General features: G+C 36.1%; 1 protein-coding gene across 11 annotated transcripts in view; it reads left to right on the plus strand.

The window, feature by feature from the left end:
- The window catches only part of KDM4C (lysine demethylase 4C), a 309,184-nt gene extending 295,529 nt beyond the window's left edge, over positions 1–13,655 (plus strand). For all 11 annotated transcript variants that reach the window (XM_046905735.1, XM_040655989.2, XM_015280207.4 and 8 more), the window contains 3 exons: positions 4,179–4,298; positions 9,895–9,987; positions 12,613–13,655. In XM_046905735.1, the coding sequence (XP_046761691.1) occupies positions 4,179–4,298; positions 9,895–9,987; positions 12,613–12,789 (390 nt within the window). In that variant the 3' untranslated portion in view covers positions 12,790–13,655. The remainder of the gene's footprint in view (positions 1–4,178; positions 4,299–9,894; positions 9,988–12,612) is intronic.
- The last annotated feature ends 222 nt before the right edge of the window (positions 13,656–13,877 follow it).

Consider the following 13,877-nt stretch of genomic DNA (forward strand, 5'->3'; position numbering starts at 1 on the left):
GAAGTATGAGTGGGAGGCAATATGCAGTTCTTAGAACAAGACGTACTGATAAATGTTGTCATTTGGGGGTTCAAATCAGAGACCTTCATCACTGCATCCTCTCTTGAATCAGAGCAGAATCACATAATCAAAATACATAACAAAATCCAGGTGATCTAATGAAGTTATCTCGTTATTTGATCAAACAAAAATTGGTATTTTGTCATGATTGTTTTCCAGCAACATTTTAAAATATTAGACTATTGCTAGATTCATACCTTCTCTAAACAATGTTGTATGGGCATTTTCCCTTTTTTCAAATGAGTTCGAGAGGTAAAATCACCAATGTTATTGCTGTGAGTTGAAACACAATGTTTACTTTTTTGGCCCTGATCTTACTGTTTTAAGTGAAAGGAGTTAATTGACCCTTCTCCACCAATCACATGCCACATTCACCTGTGACTAAATCAAGTTTGGAAGGATTTGATTCCAGTTAAGCTCCTGAAAGATCAGATGTGCTTTAAGCTGACAGTTGAAAGGCAGAATGTGGTACAAGCTCATGAAAAACCTTTTTTTGATGCTAGATTCTGGAGCAATTCTGAACATCAGAAATATTTTTGAGAGTGTCTTTTCAGGTTTTTGAACCCGGAAAAAAAAAAAAAAAAAAAAACAACAACAGATTTTTAAACAGAAAAGAAATATTTGGAAAGTGTTACTGAATGATGCATTGCGGTCTTTAGGTCTTTTTCATTCAATTGCTGCATTCCTCACTGGGGAAAAAAACCTCAAACTTTTTTTTCCCCATTAAGTGCTAATATATTCTATGTCAGCTATGCTCTATTTTCCTTTCTAAGATTTTTTCTCTATCTAGCTTTCTGTCAGACCAGAGCCTCAGTAAATTAACTTCGGCTGATATCTGTAGTCACAGAATAATTTCATCATTTCCTACTACAATCTTTACATGAAAGACTACAGTATCCTTTCTATTATCAATTTTACTTTCCAGCTTCTCTAAGCCAGTCAGTGCCTGAAGATATGAGCCACACCTGTAGAAGATGACTTGCTCAGCAGCACTGAAATTTAGCCTTGTTGACTTCAAGAATCACAGAATTTAATTTTGTTCTTTCTTTGAATTCAGTAAATGTAGTTGTTTTCAGTATGGTTGCTTTGAATAAAATGTAGAAGAGATCTAAGTTGCTCAGATTTTTATAATTTCTAAAACAATTGCTGAATTTGAAATAGCTGAATTCATACCATAATTGTAAAGAAAAACATTGTCAAAATAAAACTGTAGTTATCCAGGGGGTATATGCTTCTGGCAGTTTTGGAGAACTCTCAATAGTTCTTAAATTTGTCTTAAATCTGTACTTTCTAGCCTTAATTTATGAAAGCCTTCTGAACTTTTTTTTTTTTTTTTTTTTTTTTTTTTTTTTGCATAAATGAAGATATTTTCTCCAGGTGTCAGTGGCTGCAATTCAAATTATTGGAATCTCACAACATTTCTCAGTTTGTGGTTTTTGTTCTCTCTCTTCTTTTTTCCTTATTTCTTAGAGTGGGTCCATGTTTTTTCTTCTATTCAGCTGGTATCAACCATCACCATCTTGATGGTGCAACTAGAGTTAGTACTTACAGATATTCTGTTCAGTTTTTATGAATCGAAGTGTTGCTCAGTCACTGTGGTAAAAACAAAAGGATATCAGAGGAAACAAAAATGTAGGAAAATTTCTTCATGGCAGTGTTAGGCATAAAAAAAACATCATAATTCCAACATTTATTACTAACGGATTGATTAATATTTTAGCTCAATGTATGTAATGAGTATCAAAATATATGTTTCTAAAGTCAGAGAATACATCCTGTTTTTCAAAAAAAAGTTTAAGAATTGTTATTCTCTACAAGGTTTTGCTTGTAATGAAATTCTTTGAATATCTGTAAACTTAAAATATGTGAGACTGTGTCTGAAGTGTGTGTTACTTACATCTGGCTTATGAGAATGTTCAGAGATTGCCATATCTTATGCCCAACTTTTCATGATACAACTGAGAAGATTGAGGTTGAATTTTGTTAGTTTTGGCAGCCTAAAAAATAGGTCTGATTGTGCCTTCAGAAGAAAATGATGAGAATTATTTTTACAGTAAAAAGGTAGAACCTTTAAAAAGTCTGTATAATACAAGAAAATTTAGGTACTGTCAGCAATAATCAGCTCAAAGGTTTTAGCATAGGTTTCCCAAATGTTGTTCCATAAAGTAAGGTACTTTGGTTATGTATGTGAGGGATGAGTTTGTGTCGTAATTCCAGTTCTCCTTATTAATTTGCATGGGAACTGTTAATATTCCATATGAGCAATTCCATTAGCTGACCTAGAGGAGCTGTGAGACTTTTTTCTTTTGCAAGATACAGAGGGACCAATTCATGATACTCTTTTGTTCTTGGAAAATTAATATTTGGCTTGACATTGTTGATAGATTATTTGCTTTAAGGAAATTTGCAACATTCCATAATGCCTTTTAAAATTTTGTTTCAAGACACTTTGTCAGGACTTTTTTTTTTTTTAATTATTTTTCATGCTTTAGCAATTGATAAGGGAAAAGTGTAAGAATGTTATTGAGCATCTTCACAGTCATCACCAAGGAGAAAAACTTCCTCTCTCTTTCCCCCTTCCTGTGGAAATACTGAGAAGGGTAGAACTGGAATGCCGTTTCCAACGCCAGAAGTGAGTGGACCCATTGGATATATGGTGATACTAAAAGGATACATCATTCCTTGTCTGTCACAAAAGCCCTTGCCAGGCAAACACAGATGGTGTGTCTTAGAGCTGTCCCCTTTGAGAGCTGCTGAGACACAATGAAGACAGACAGCGTTGTCATCTGTTTTGCAGGAATGAATGTTTCTGCAAAAGCCCAGCGTTATTCTGCTTTTCTCATGAGATGAATCAATTTCATGGATATATGTGATTAAAAACAATTTATTGTGCTTGGATTGAGCTAATATGCTATTGTAAGAAGATCATACTCCAGTAAGGATTGCTGTAGTGTATTTTTGCTCCCACATTTTAAGTTTTTTGTCACAATCTCTGGCCTCAGTTAGAAGAGCCAGGTGAACCCAACAATATGTTTTTGTAATTATTCTATGTAAATGTGAGACTGAAAACAGTGTAAGTACCACAGCAACCTGAGATAACACCAGATCCCAAAGAGCCTTGTCCCCGAGTCCTTGTATCTGAGCCTTTGGCTCTCTCTTCCCCCTTCCTGTTTTGCCTCTCAGCAGTGAGCTGAGATAGCATGAACCTAGTACATCTAGGAAAAAACCATTAAACTAACTCTAATCTGAATCACAAGTGTTTTGAGGTAGTCACTACAAAGTACAAATGTTTTTTTGGGAGGTGAATATTTGTCATAGGTGTTTTCAAAGGAATCAGTGAGCACAGAGCTGGCGTGGTCCTTCCCATGTCCATCATACTGGTTTCTGATGTGAACAGTGTGCTCTGCACATAAGTCATTTGGGTCAGACCTGAGCCATGTGAGGCAAAAGAAACCACAGCAAGGATGTATCAGCAGTATAAACCGTGCTGCTCTGAAATTCTCAACAAATCAGGCACAAAATTTGTGAAAACACAGGAAAAAAACATGTTTTGTAACTCCTGAAAAATAACAAGCCAAACAGAAAACCTCACCTGTTCTTCATTATATGTATTTAGAGTATTTCAGTGTTTCTCCATCAGCTATGCAAAGAACTCATTGACATTCTCACCATTTATAGTTTGATCTATAACTGCATGTTTCAGTCAGCGAAGTTAGCATCTAGCAAAAATGTGCTGCAATTAACAAAACATGAGTTATTTGAATATGTAAAAGAAATTGTTGCACATATTCAATTGCTCTTTAGTGATCTTTATTTTCAATGTGTGACAGAAATTAATTTGGGGAAATGTATCACGGTTGCTGATAGCTATCTGATTTATGCATATGTTGGCTTGCCAGTGCAGCATCAAGCTGCTAAGAGAGTTTCTTTGGTCAGTATTTCATTTTCATAAAGGCTAACAGTATCTTCTGTTAGCCCATTAGCAGGATTATAAAACTTGAAACACACATGGTAATAAATCTTCTCCAATTATCAAGTTGTAAGAAGCAGCTTACTGATAATTTCAAAGTGTATTAGCACACTCCCTAACGTGAGAATCTATCCTTCTTTGTAAATAGAGCAGAGATTGCCTAAAGCTGGGCCCACCTGCAGAGGGGGAGGTTGTTCAAGTGAAGTGGCCTGATGGAAAGCTGTATGGTGCAAAGTATCTGGGAACAAATACAGCTCACATGTATCAGGTGAGTGTCTATGTTTATTACCAAACACCTATTTCTGAGATGTCTTTATTGCGTGTTCAGCTCTTGCATTGGAGTGGCAGACCACAACTTCAGAGCTGCAGGAGTGTGGACTAAATTGTAACTGCTCATGCCTTTAAACCAGTGCATGATGCTGTCTAAAACATCAACTAGTGCTGTGCATTTCTTTTGAGTTGAGGTATGAAATAAAAAAATGATTATTTAATAGAACTCAGTCAGTAGTCTTCATTTTATAAGGAGAACAGGTAAAATATTAAGAGTAGTAGTTATTTTTTTCCAAGTTATTTACTTACTATCTCCAAATCAGTTAGTTAGTTGTTTGATTTCAGGTAATTACATTATTGATGAGATAAAATGTATTATTCGTCTATGACTACAATATCACCCAGGCATTTTGTGAAAGAATGGAAGGAAAGACAGTAAAAAGAAGAGTGAAAATAATTCCACTTCCATTTGTGCAAGATACTTCTGAATTAATTAACACATAATCTAAGGAGCGTTTTATCCTTAGCAAAGGCAAAATAAAACTGAACACTGCAGCTTTAAAAGCTTTTTAAGGCTAAAAAGCTGACTTCTGATTTCACAGACATAATAATTGTGGTTTTTTTTGTACTTGCCTTTGAGAAAAAATCAGTCAGCAGCTTTGAGTACCCAAGTGAATGGTAGAAACTGCAATAAAACAATCACAATAATAATAGTACTTCTGGAAGAATGAGAATCTAGGTACATTTCTTTTATATGTATATAATCATTTTCACTTATGTAACTCTTTTCATCTGAAGGCTTCACATTACTGTAAAAAAATGGCAAATCTGCTATTATATCTGTAGATAAATGAAGGCACAGGGAGGCTAAATGATATGCTGCATTGACCTTCTCAGTTTGCCAATGACTTGCAATCAAACTCAGGTCCTCAAATGCCTGATCCCTTGAGTTAGTCTCTAAATTTTTCCCCTTTGCTTATATTTAGAAGATGTATTATTTTGTGAAAGTGAAAAGTTGTTTTTTTTTTTTTAAATAAAATACAAAGATTATTGTTCTATAGTAACAGTAATCTTCTAATCACTTAATCTTCTAAACAGTTGGTCTTCTAAGGAACACTGTGAGATTAGATTAATGTGGTTGTTTAAAACGGAAATAGTAAAAATTAGCTTTTTGTCTTATTTTGGACCTCTTAAACAACATGATGATAACAGTATAATTAATGGAAAATGTACTAGTGTAATGATGTTAGTAAGGTTTGCAGTTCCTTAGCATAGCAATTATAGGATTATTAAGTTTGGAGAAGACTAGTAAGATCATCAAATCATTAATCCATCACCACCATGCCCACAAAACCATGTCCCTAAATGCCACATCTACATATTTCATGAATACGTCCAAGGATGGTGACTGTACCACTTTCCTTGGTAGCCTCTTTCAGTGTGCAACCACACCTTCTGAGAAGAAATTTTTCCTAATGTACAACCTGCACTTCCCCTGGTGCGACTTCAGGTCATTACCTATTGTCCTATTGCTGTTACCTGGGAGAAGAGGTTGATCCCCACCTCACGACAACCTCCTTTCAGGTAGTTGTACAGAAAGATAAGGTCTCCCCTTAGCATCCTCTCCTCCAGACTAAACAGTCCCAGTTCCCTCAGCCACTCCTCATAAAGCTTGTGCTCAAGACCCCTCACCAATTTTGTTGCCCTTCATTGGACACACTTCAGGGCCTCAATATTGAATTAGATATTAAAAGGCCATAATCAGATTACCTTGCAGCCTTCTCCAGGCTGAGCAGTCCCAGCTCTTTCCGCCTGTCTTCATAGGAGAGGTATTCCATTACTTGGATCATTTTTGTGGCTCTCCTCTGGACACGCTCCAACAGGTCTACATCACTTCTGTACTGAGAACTCCACATCTGGACACTACTCCAGGTGAGGTCACACCAGCGCAGAGTAGAGGTGCAGGATCACCTCCCTTGCCCTGTTGGCCACACTTCTTTTGATGCAGCCCAGGATATAATTGGCTTTCTGGGCTGCGAGGACATATTGCTGACTCACATCCAGCTTCCCATCCACCAGTTCCCCCAGGTCTTTCTTGGTAGGGCTGTGCTCAATCCTTTCATCCCCCAGCTTGTATTGGTAGCGGGGTTGCCTCAACACATTGAATCATCCACCCATCAAATTCATATATTTCCAATTTGGAGAGAAGGATGTTGTGGGGTACCATGTCAAAGGCCTTATTGAAGTCCAGATATGTGACATCAGTGACTCTTCCCTTGACCACTGATGCAGTGACATCATCATAAAAGGCCACTAGATTGATCAAGCAGGATTTGCCCTTGGTGAAGCCATGCTGGTTCTCCTGTATCATTTCCCTGTCTGGAGGATCTGCTCCTTGATCTTTCCTGGCACAGAGGTGAGACTGACAGGTCGGAAGTTCCCAAGGTCATTCTTTTAACCTTACTCTTTACTTAAAAAGGAGTATGATGTTGCCTTTCTTCCAGTCACCAAGCACTTCACTTGATTGTCACAACTTTTCAAATATCATTGAGAGTAGCTTGGCGATTTGATTTCCTTCTTGAGGAAAGTCCAGCTTTCCTGGACCTCTTTGCCCTTCAGGACTGACTCTGAAGCAATTGTTGCAACCAGTATTCTGAACAGTCTGAAGTCTCTCTTCTAAAGTCCAAGGTAGCAGTTTTACTGACCCCACAGTTCCATAGCTCTGGTGTGAATAAACCCCACTCCAATTAAAAAAAGAAAAAACAAAACCAAAAGAACGGAATTCCTCCAGTGATGCCAGTCTTTTAGCCATGTGTTTATCAGGTGGGTTTTCGTGTTCCTCTTGGCATTTTTCCCTGCTACTTAAGGAATTGAGGAAAGCACTACCTACACTACCAGTCCTTCGACTGGCCACCCCAATACCCTGACATTCCTTTTAATAGCCCGTAGGCTTCTCTGTTTGATCTCATCACTGCCAACCTGAACTACAAGAAGTGGATAATAGTCATTAGAGACTACTGTGAACTGCTTTTAACAAAACAAACTGTTTTAACAAACTGGGGAAACAGCAAAGATTAGAGGATGTCCAAGATGCAGGATTTTTGAAATTTTGCAAGCATTTTAGTCTGTAGGACCAGACTGCCAAACGTGACTGCAGATTACAGAAAGTCTGTGATATGCAAGGTGCAAGACTAACTCCAAGACACATCAGCAGTGCTTCCTATTTATACATGATTTCCAGCACAGCCTCCAGGAAACATGCATACATGCATGCTGTTCTCTAGATCTCTCTTGGATGCTTGAGATTCTCATACAAGAGAATCTTACTCTTTCATGTTCTCTTATATGGTACCACAAAAGGAGAGACTGAAAACGGATCTCTGAAACAATTTTCATCTGATACAACAAATCTGTTCAAATGTCCAAATATGGATAAATCTGGGAATTGTTCTCATGTTCATGAGACGTTTGTACAGAGTGTGACAGTGCTTGTGCATGCAGGAGCTATGACAAAATGTACCAGAATTCGTGTCATCTAGTTTAACATTTGCCACCCAGTTACCCCACACAATCCCCAAGCAGAGTTATACCTGCAAATGAAGTAAGTGTTCATTTCAAATGAAACTGTTAATGAGTATGATGTCATTTTTAATGTAGGCATGATTGTTTCCAGTGTTTATTTTAGATTTTCATTTGAGATGACTAAATTATTCACCCTGTTGTCTTCTACATTTTCCACTGATCCTTTAATCTTGTTGTCGTGATGAAAGAAAATCTCACAGAGAGAATAACATGCTACACAGACACAGTACAGCTGCAGAAGTGCAAATAAAATAAATTGCTGGATAAAATAGATGATTGATGATGTAGTATATGCAGTCTGGAATAAGTTTGAGTTATTAGAGACAGTGGTTTTGTATTTTGCATGAATCACAAAACAACTGGAAGTCTTAGAGAAGTGCTTATGTTTGCCTTTAACATTATGGCAAATACATTTCTATTGCATTTCCATGCTGAATTATAGCTGAAAACCTTCCAGTTGCAAAGTTGAACATATTTCACACAGCAAACTTGCAAGATTCTGTGGTATGAAGCAGTCTCCTCCCACTTTACCCTACTACTAAAAACAAAAGTCTTTGCCCATTAATTTTCTCATTGCATGGAACCAAGGGAGTTTATTTCCTGCCTGATTCTTTCACTGGTGATGCATAAAAAGCATTACCGCAGATACGAAACAAAAAAATACTATGAAATGTACTATGCAGTAAGGAGCAGGAATAGCAGAAAGTCTGCTCATAGATAATGGTGAAAAATAATAAAATGGCCATTGTTTAAACAAGCTTAAGCCAAAGGGACCTTTAGGTTCCTCTAGAGTACCACTCTCTGTCTTGGCCTATAGGATCAGTAGAAGGAACAGAGGGGCAAAGATGACGTCTGTGATTTCTTTACACATCTGTGCACTGTAGAGTTTTCTTTGGATTTTAAATGCATTCTGGATTTGTGCATCCCTTTTAAATTGCTTTTAAAGAGATCTTGCTTTTAAAGAAGTTAATAGTTCATACATCTGTACCCTACTTTTGACAATGGGTATACTGTATTGGATTCTTCAGCTGTTAAAATTAATCTGACACTCTCAGTCAAGGCAAGGTCTTAATTTGGACTGATAAAACCCACTCCATCTACAGCTTCAAATACATGATTTTTCAGATTTATCTATGATAATACTTTAATAAGTTAATGTTTTTATATGTATGCATTTGGACTTACTATTTCAATATAAGTCTGTTGTCATTCAGGTGGTATCAGTGAATGGAATGAGACTTCTTTTAAGTTCTTGCCAAACTTTTAAGTACAGTTTCTGTAGGAACTAAAACTGCAGTCCTAGATAATAGCTGAAAGTCACAATTGTTAGATGAAGTATGAAAAAAAAATCAGCAGCTACTGAAAAGGCATAAATGCTTCAAAGCCTCAGCATTTTAACATTCCCCACACCTAGTTACATTTCCTTTCTCATTTTCTGCTAACGGGGTTCATGTTGGATTAAATCTAAACCTAAGCATGATAAAGCTTTTCATCTTCTGAACAGAGCATTTTAAAGAAATTCCATCAGATTCAATAAAATTCTGTTAACTGCTATTTCCCTAGTTGTCACTCATACTTAGTTTCTTTTGACATCGTCTTCCTCAACCTTGAAGCACAGGATGTTAAAATTAAATTTATTTATTTATTTATTAGGAGCAAGGAAGGAAAAATGAGGCAAATTAAAATGACATGAAGACATTTTAATACATAGGTTGTGCAAAATTATTTCGTCTGTGTTGTTACTGCTCTGCATTCCTAATAAACTTTATTTTACTGTGTGTGTGTCATTGTTGATTTTGAAGTCTCCCTGCTTAGGCGTTATTTTTGTCTTATGAAGATTCTAAGAAATAACATTTTTTTCTTTTGTTTTATCTGAATTTCACTAAAGTAGCAAATGTTTATGTTCAAATCTTCTCTGCTTGCAGATACATTTTTATTCAGACATCCCCAGAAACTTCCCGGAGTTAAATAATGATTTTTTTTTTTTTAATACTGCTTTTTTTTCCAATTAGGTTGAGTTTGAGGATGGTTCTCAAATAGTGATGAAGAGAGAAGAAATCTATACTCTAGATGAAGAGCTTCCTAAAAGAGTGAAAGCACGTTTTGTGAGTATTTTCTGATAACTTCATGGTATTTATATGCTCAAAATGCCAATAATGCTATCTCTGGCTTTATTGTTACCTTTCATTTTATTTGTACAGATTTTGCACAGCAGTTAGCACAAGTGCACGTTTGCCAGTGAGAAGGGTTTGTTGTATTTCCAGTACAGGCAAATGCTGTTGTCGGACTTGATTCTTGTCTCCTAAAGGAGTCGCTGTGGTGGAATATCTGTCAGATCATGAATTTTTAAAATAAAGTTTAAATATTTTAAATTTTAAAATAGATAAATGTTACCTTCTTTCAGAATGCTTTTATAATGTCCATACTTTTTGAAAAACTTTCCAAATTATCAGAGCTTTGAGATTTTAAATGCTTCTAATTTAATAAAAATGCAATTAATTTGTCCTAAGAAACAGAACACCGGATTCATCAAAACTCATTAATATCACTGCCAGGACTTAGATCATTTCACTGGTCTTTGGTTTAAAACCAGAGCCTCATATTTTTCCAGTTTCTTGTGGTTCCATACAGCATTCACTGGTTAAGTATATGCCATTCAGAAGAAAGCTGAGGTTCTTGAGGAGCAGAAGTTTGAAAAGGGAAACTTCTGCCGTACAGATATTGGAGGAAACAGATCTGTCTTTGTCACTAATGCTAGATGTTTGTGCAGTTCAATTCAATACTAATTCCACTCAGAATGCATTGTGTTCAAGTCCGTGTTCTAATTTAGTGTTCTTTGTTCAAAATTGTGCCTTGTAAGTTGAGTTACCTTTCTTAATCTAACACCAAAGCATAAAGATGCTAAGTTCTTCTCATAAATGAGAAGAAATAATAATTCAGTATTGTGGGGAAAAAAAGGATAACTCTCTTATTAGAAGAATGAAGCTTATAAAGGGAGAGCAATGCACAGTGTACTTTTCATTGTTGCAAGGTGGTCGGCTTATACACAAAACCTGCTTGCATATCTGTTATGTGACATTAATTTGATTCTTGAGAGCTGGGTATGTGGCATGGTAGGGGAATAATGTGTAGAGTGGATTCTTCAGGCATACATCAGCTTGGATGAGTTTGATGGCCTAACACACCGTTACATGTAGGTGCAGGTAAGTAAATCTGACTTCCCTTCTTTATGCTTCTTGCCTACTTTCTCTTGCCATCAGTGTCTCCTTTCAGTCAGTCCTCAACAGCTATCCCTTATGTGGAGGCTGCACATTTTTGTGCTGTGTCAAGGGCAAGGATTGTCTTAATGAGTGAATGGGGCAGGAAAATGAGGGATAGAAGAGAGAGTGAAATCTGAGGCTGTCAGTGAGTGCCCACTGGCAGGATGCCCATGTTTTACTGAAGGAATAGACTGAGATTAGGACAGCTCTTTCCAGTCAGAGGTGCAATAATCAAATATCCCAGACTGAGACAATTTTTGGCCATTTATTTGTCATAAGTGCAGACGTCTTTCAGTGTTCTAATAATCTAGGGTTAAGAAAGATGTCATGAAAAATGTTAAACAAACCATCTGGATATATTCAATGTGTTATTCAGTGTTTTTTTCTTTATATTCAGAACGCAATTGGTTACTTTTTTTCTTTTTTTCTTTTTAGGAAGACTGCTTGTATGAAGCTTTTATAAATTAATTGCATGTCCTGTAGAACAAAAACTGTTGCATTTCATTAAGGATACCATTATGGACATAACTGAGTTCATGCTCTTTTTAAAATGATATTTTTATAGTTCAGTATTTTATTTTTGCATTTGACACCATTCAATTTATATAGAAGTTAGATATAGGCTAAAATGTGGTTTGGTCAACCACAATATCCAGTCTGTAAACAGGCCTTTCCACAATTCCCCACTGTTCCCTCAGGTTCTGTAAAAAATTGATTTATTCCTCAAGGTATGTTTAACACTTCCTTCACCTCCTCATGCTGAAAAAAGACACTGTTTCCCCTTCTTGAAATATATGACACCAATTTCTTCTAACCAATGTTTTTTCTAATTGTGGAAATTTTAACATGGCTCCGGTAATAGAAGTTGGTCCCAAACTCTGACACTGCTTTTTCCCAAATGGATTGCTGTTTGCCATCCTGCTTCTTTGTTGCAGTTGATCCTTTAAGTTTGCTGAGAAGCAGCTGTTGATTCCAGCTCTTAGTAAATCAACCAGCACGCAGGTTTGTTAACAGAAGTCCTGGAGGTACCTTGCACTTAAAACATGTCTGAATAAAACTCAGTGGTGGATAATAGTTGATACTGCTAGGATTGAACCTACCCAACAATTGAGTTACTTCCGTGTTGCTGTTTTGCATCCTGAACGAGTGTGATTTTCTGAGTTCTGGATAAAACCAAACCTAACTGGTATTAGTCACAATTCTAAGGAGCACTAAAGATCTAGAAAATTAATTTATGAACATGCAAAACATGGGAAAGTAAAAATTGTACTTTAAAATGTGTGTTTAAATTATATATTTAGTAATCATACATTTTTCTAAAAACTCTGTTGTAATCTGAATAATCAATCATGTAATTAGTGTCATGACGATCTAGTAGAATGTACCTGTATTTCCATGAAACTTCACTGAAATATATCAGAACATGATAGCGCATACCAAATCTAATGTTCATTTAATGTCTGGTCTTAGTCTACAGCCTCTGACATGAGATTTGAAGACACGTTTTACGGAGCAGATATTATCCTGGGAGAAAAGAAGAGACAGAGAGTACTGAGTTCCCGTTTTAAGAATGAGTATGTAGACGATCCAGGATACCGCACCTTCTTAAAAAGCTCATTTCAGAAGAAGTGCCAGAAGGGACAATAAAGGAAGTAATGAAGAGACGAAGACAGAAAGAAAGACATACACACACTGTGTTAGACTGGTTATAGCTGACTAAAAAGTCAAGCAGCATTAGTTGCAATTGGTTTTGAGTTAATTAAACACTTGGTTTTACAGTGAGCCAGTCTATACATAAGCCTCGTCAGCTAAAGTACTTGAGTTATTACTTCTTCAGTTAATGTATTAAAGATTTTGTAATACTTTTCATTATGAAACTAGGAGGGAAAACCAAGTGAGAGTAAAATGGATTAAAACAGCGGTTGGCTGAAGAAAATTTTTGCTTGAAGTTAGTGGTAAAATTCTCTTTGAGTAGTAGAAGATTCAGTCAGAGGAGGAGACACTTTAATAAACAGAGACAATTGCAGTGGCTCATTTTTTTCTGCTGATAGGGAAGGATGTTAGGTTTAATAATAGCAGTTTTTGTAAAACATTTTTAAAGCAAATACAAATATGTACGGGATTAAGACAAACAAAATCTGTACTTTGTACAGTGCTCTTCATTTTTATGTCACTACTGCTCTCAATAGGGTTTGATGTGGACTCGACTGTTGACTTAAATATTTTTGGCTTTTCTGAAAGGTATCTTCAGCACAGTAATGATGTTTTGTACATTTAAAGAGGCAGATTTCTGCAGTTATTTTTGAACACGTTTTTCATAAGATCTATAAAAATAGCTATTTGTAAAATATAATTTTCTTTCATTATGTGTATGAAAAATTAGAGTTTAAAAATATATGCTTAACAGGCTAGTTTTGAACGAATGTAAGATGGTCTTCCTTTTAAAATAATGGTCTATCATTGTAATAATATTTTAAACAAATATATAAATAAATCATTTCCTTTTACTTGCATCATTTTGTCTCTTGACGTGATTATCAATTGCAGCACCTCTAGTACCTAAAGGAAAGAGAAGCTTCACTGTCTGCAGTAGACATGTGGTTTCCTGAGCACAACACAAACACATGACTTAGTATTCGAACAGTAACTTGATAAATGCTTTAATTCCTTATCTATTTCTCTTCACTCTTTGGGATCTTGATCTTTTTGCATATTTCAGAGAAAACGGCATGTCT

This window comes from Gallus gallus, chromosome Z (genome assembly GCF_016699485.2).
Source record: "Gallus gallus isolate bGalGal1 chromosome Z, bGalGal1.mat.broiler.GRCg7b, whole genome shotgun sequence".
Lineage (NCBI taxonomy): Eukaryota > Metazoa > Chordata > Aves > Galliformes > Phasianidae > Gallus > Gallus gallus.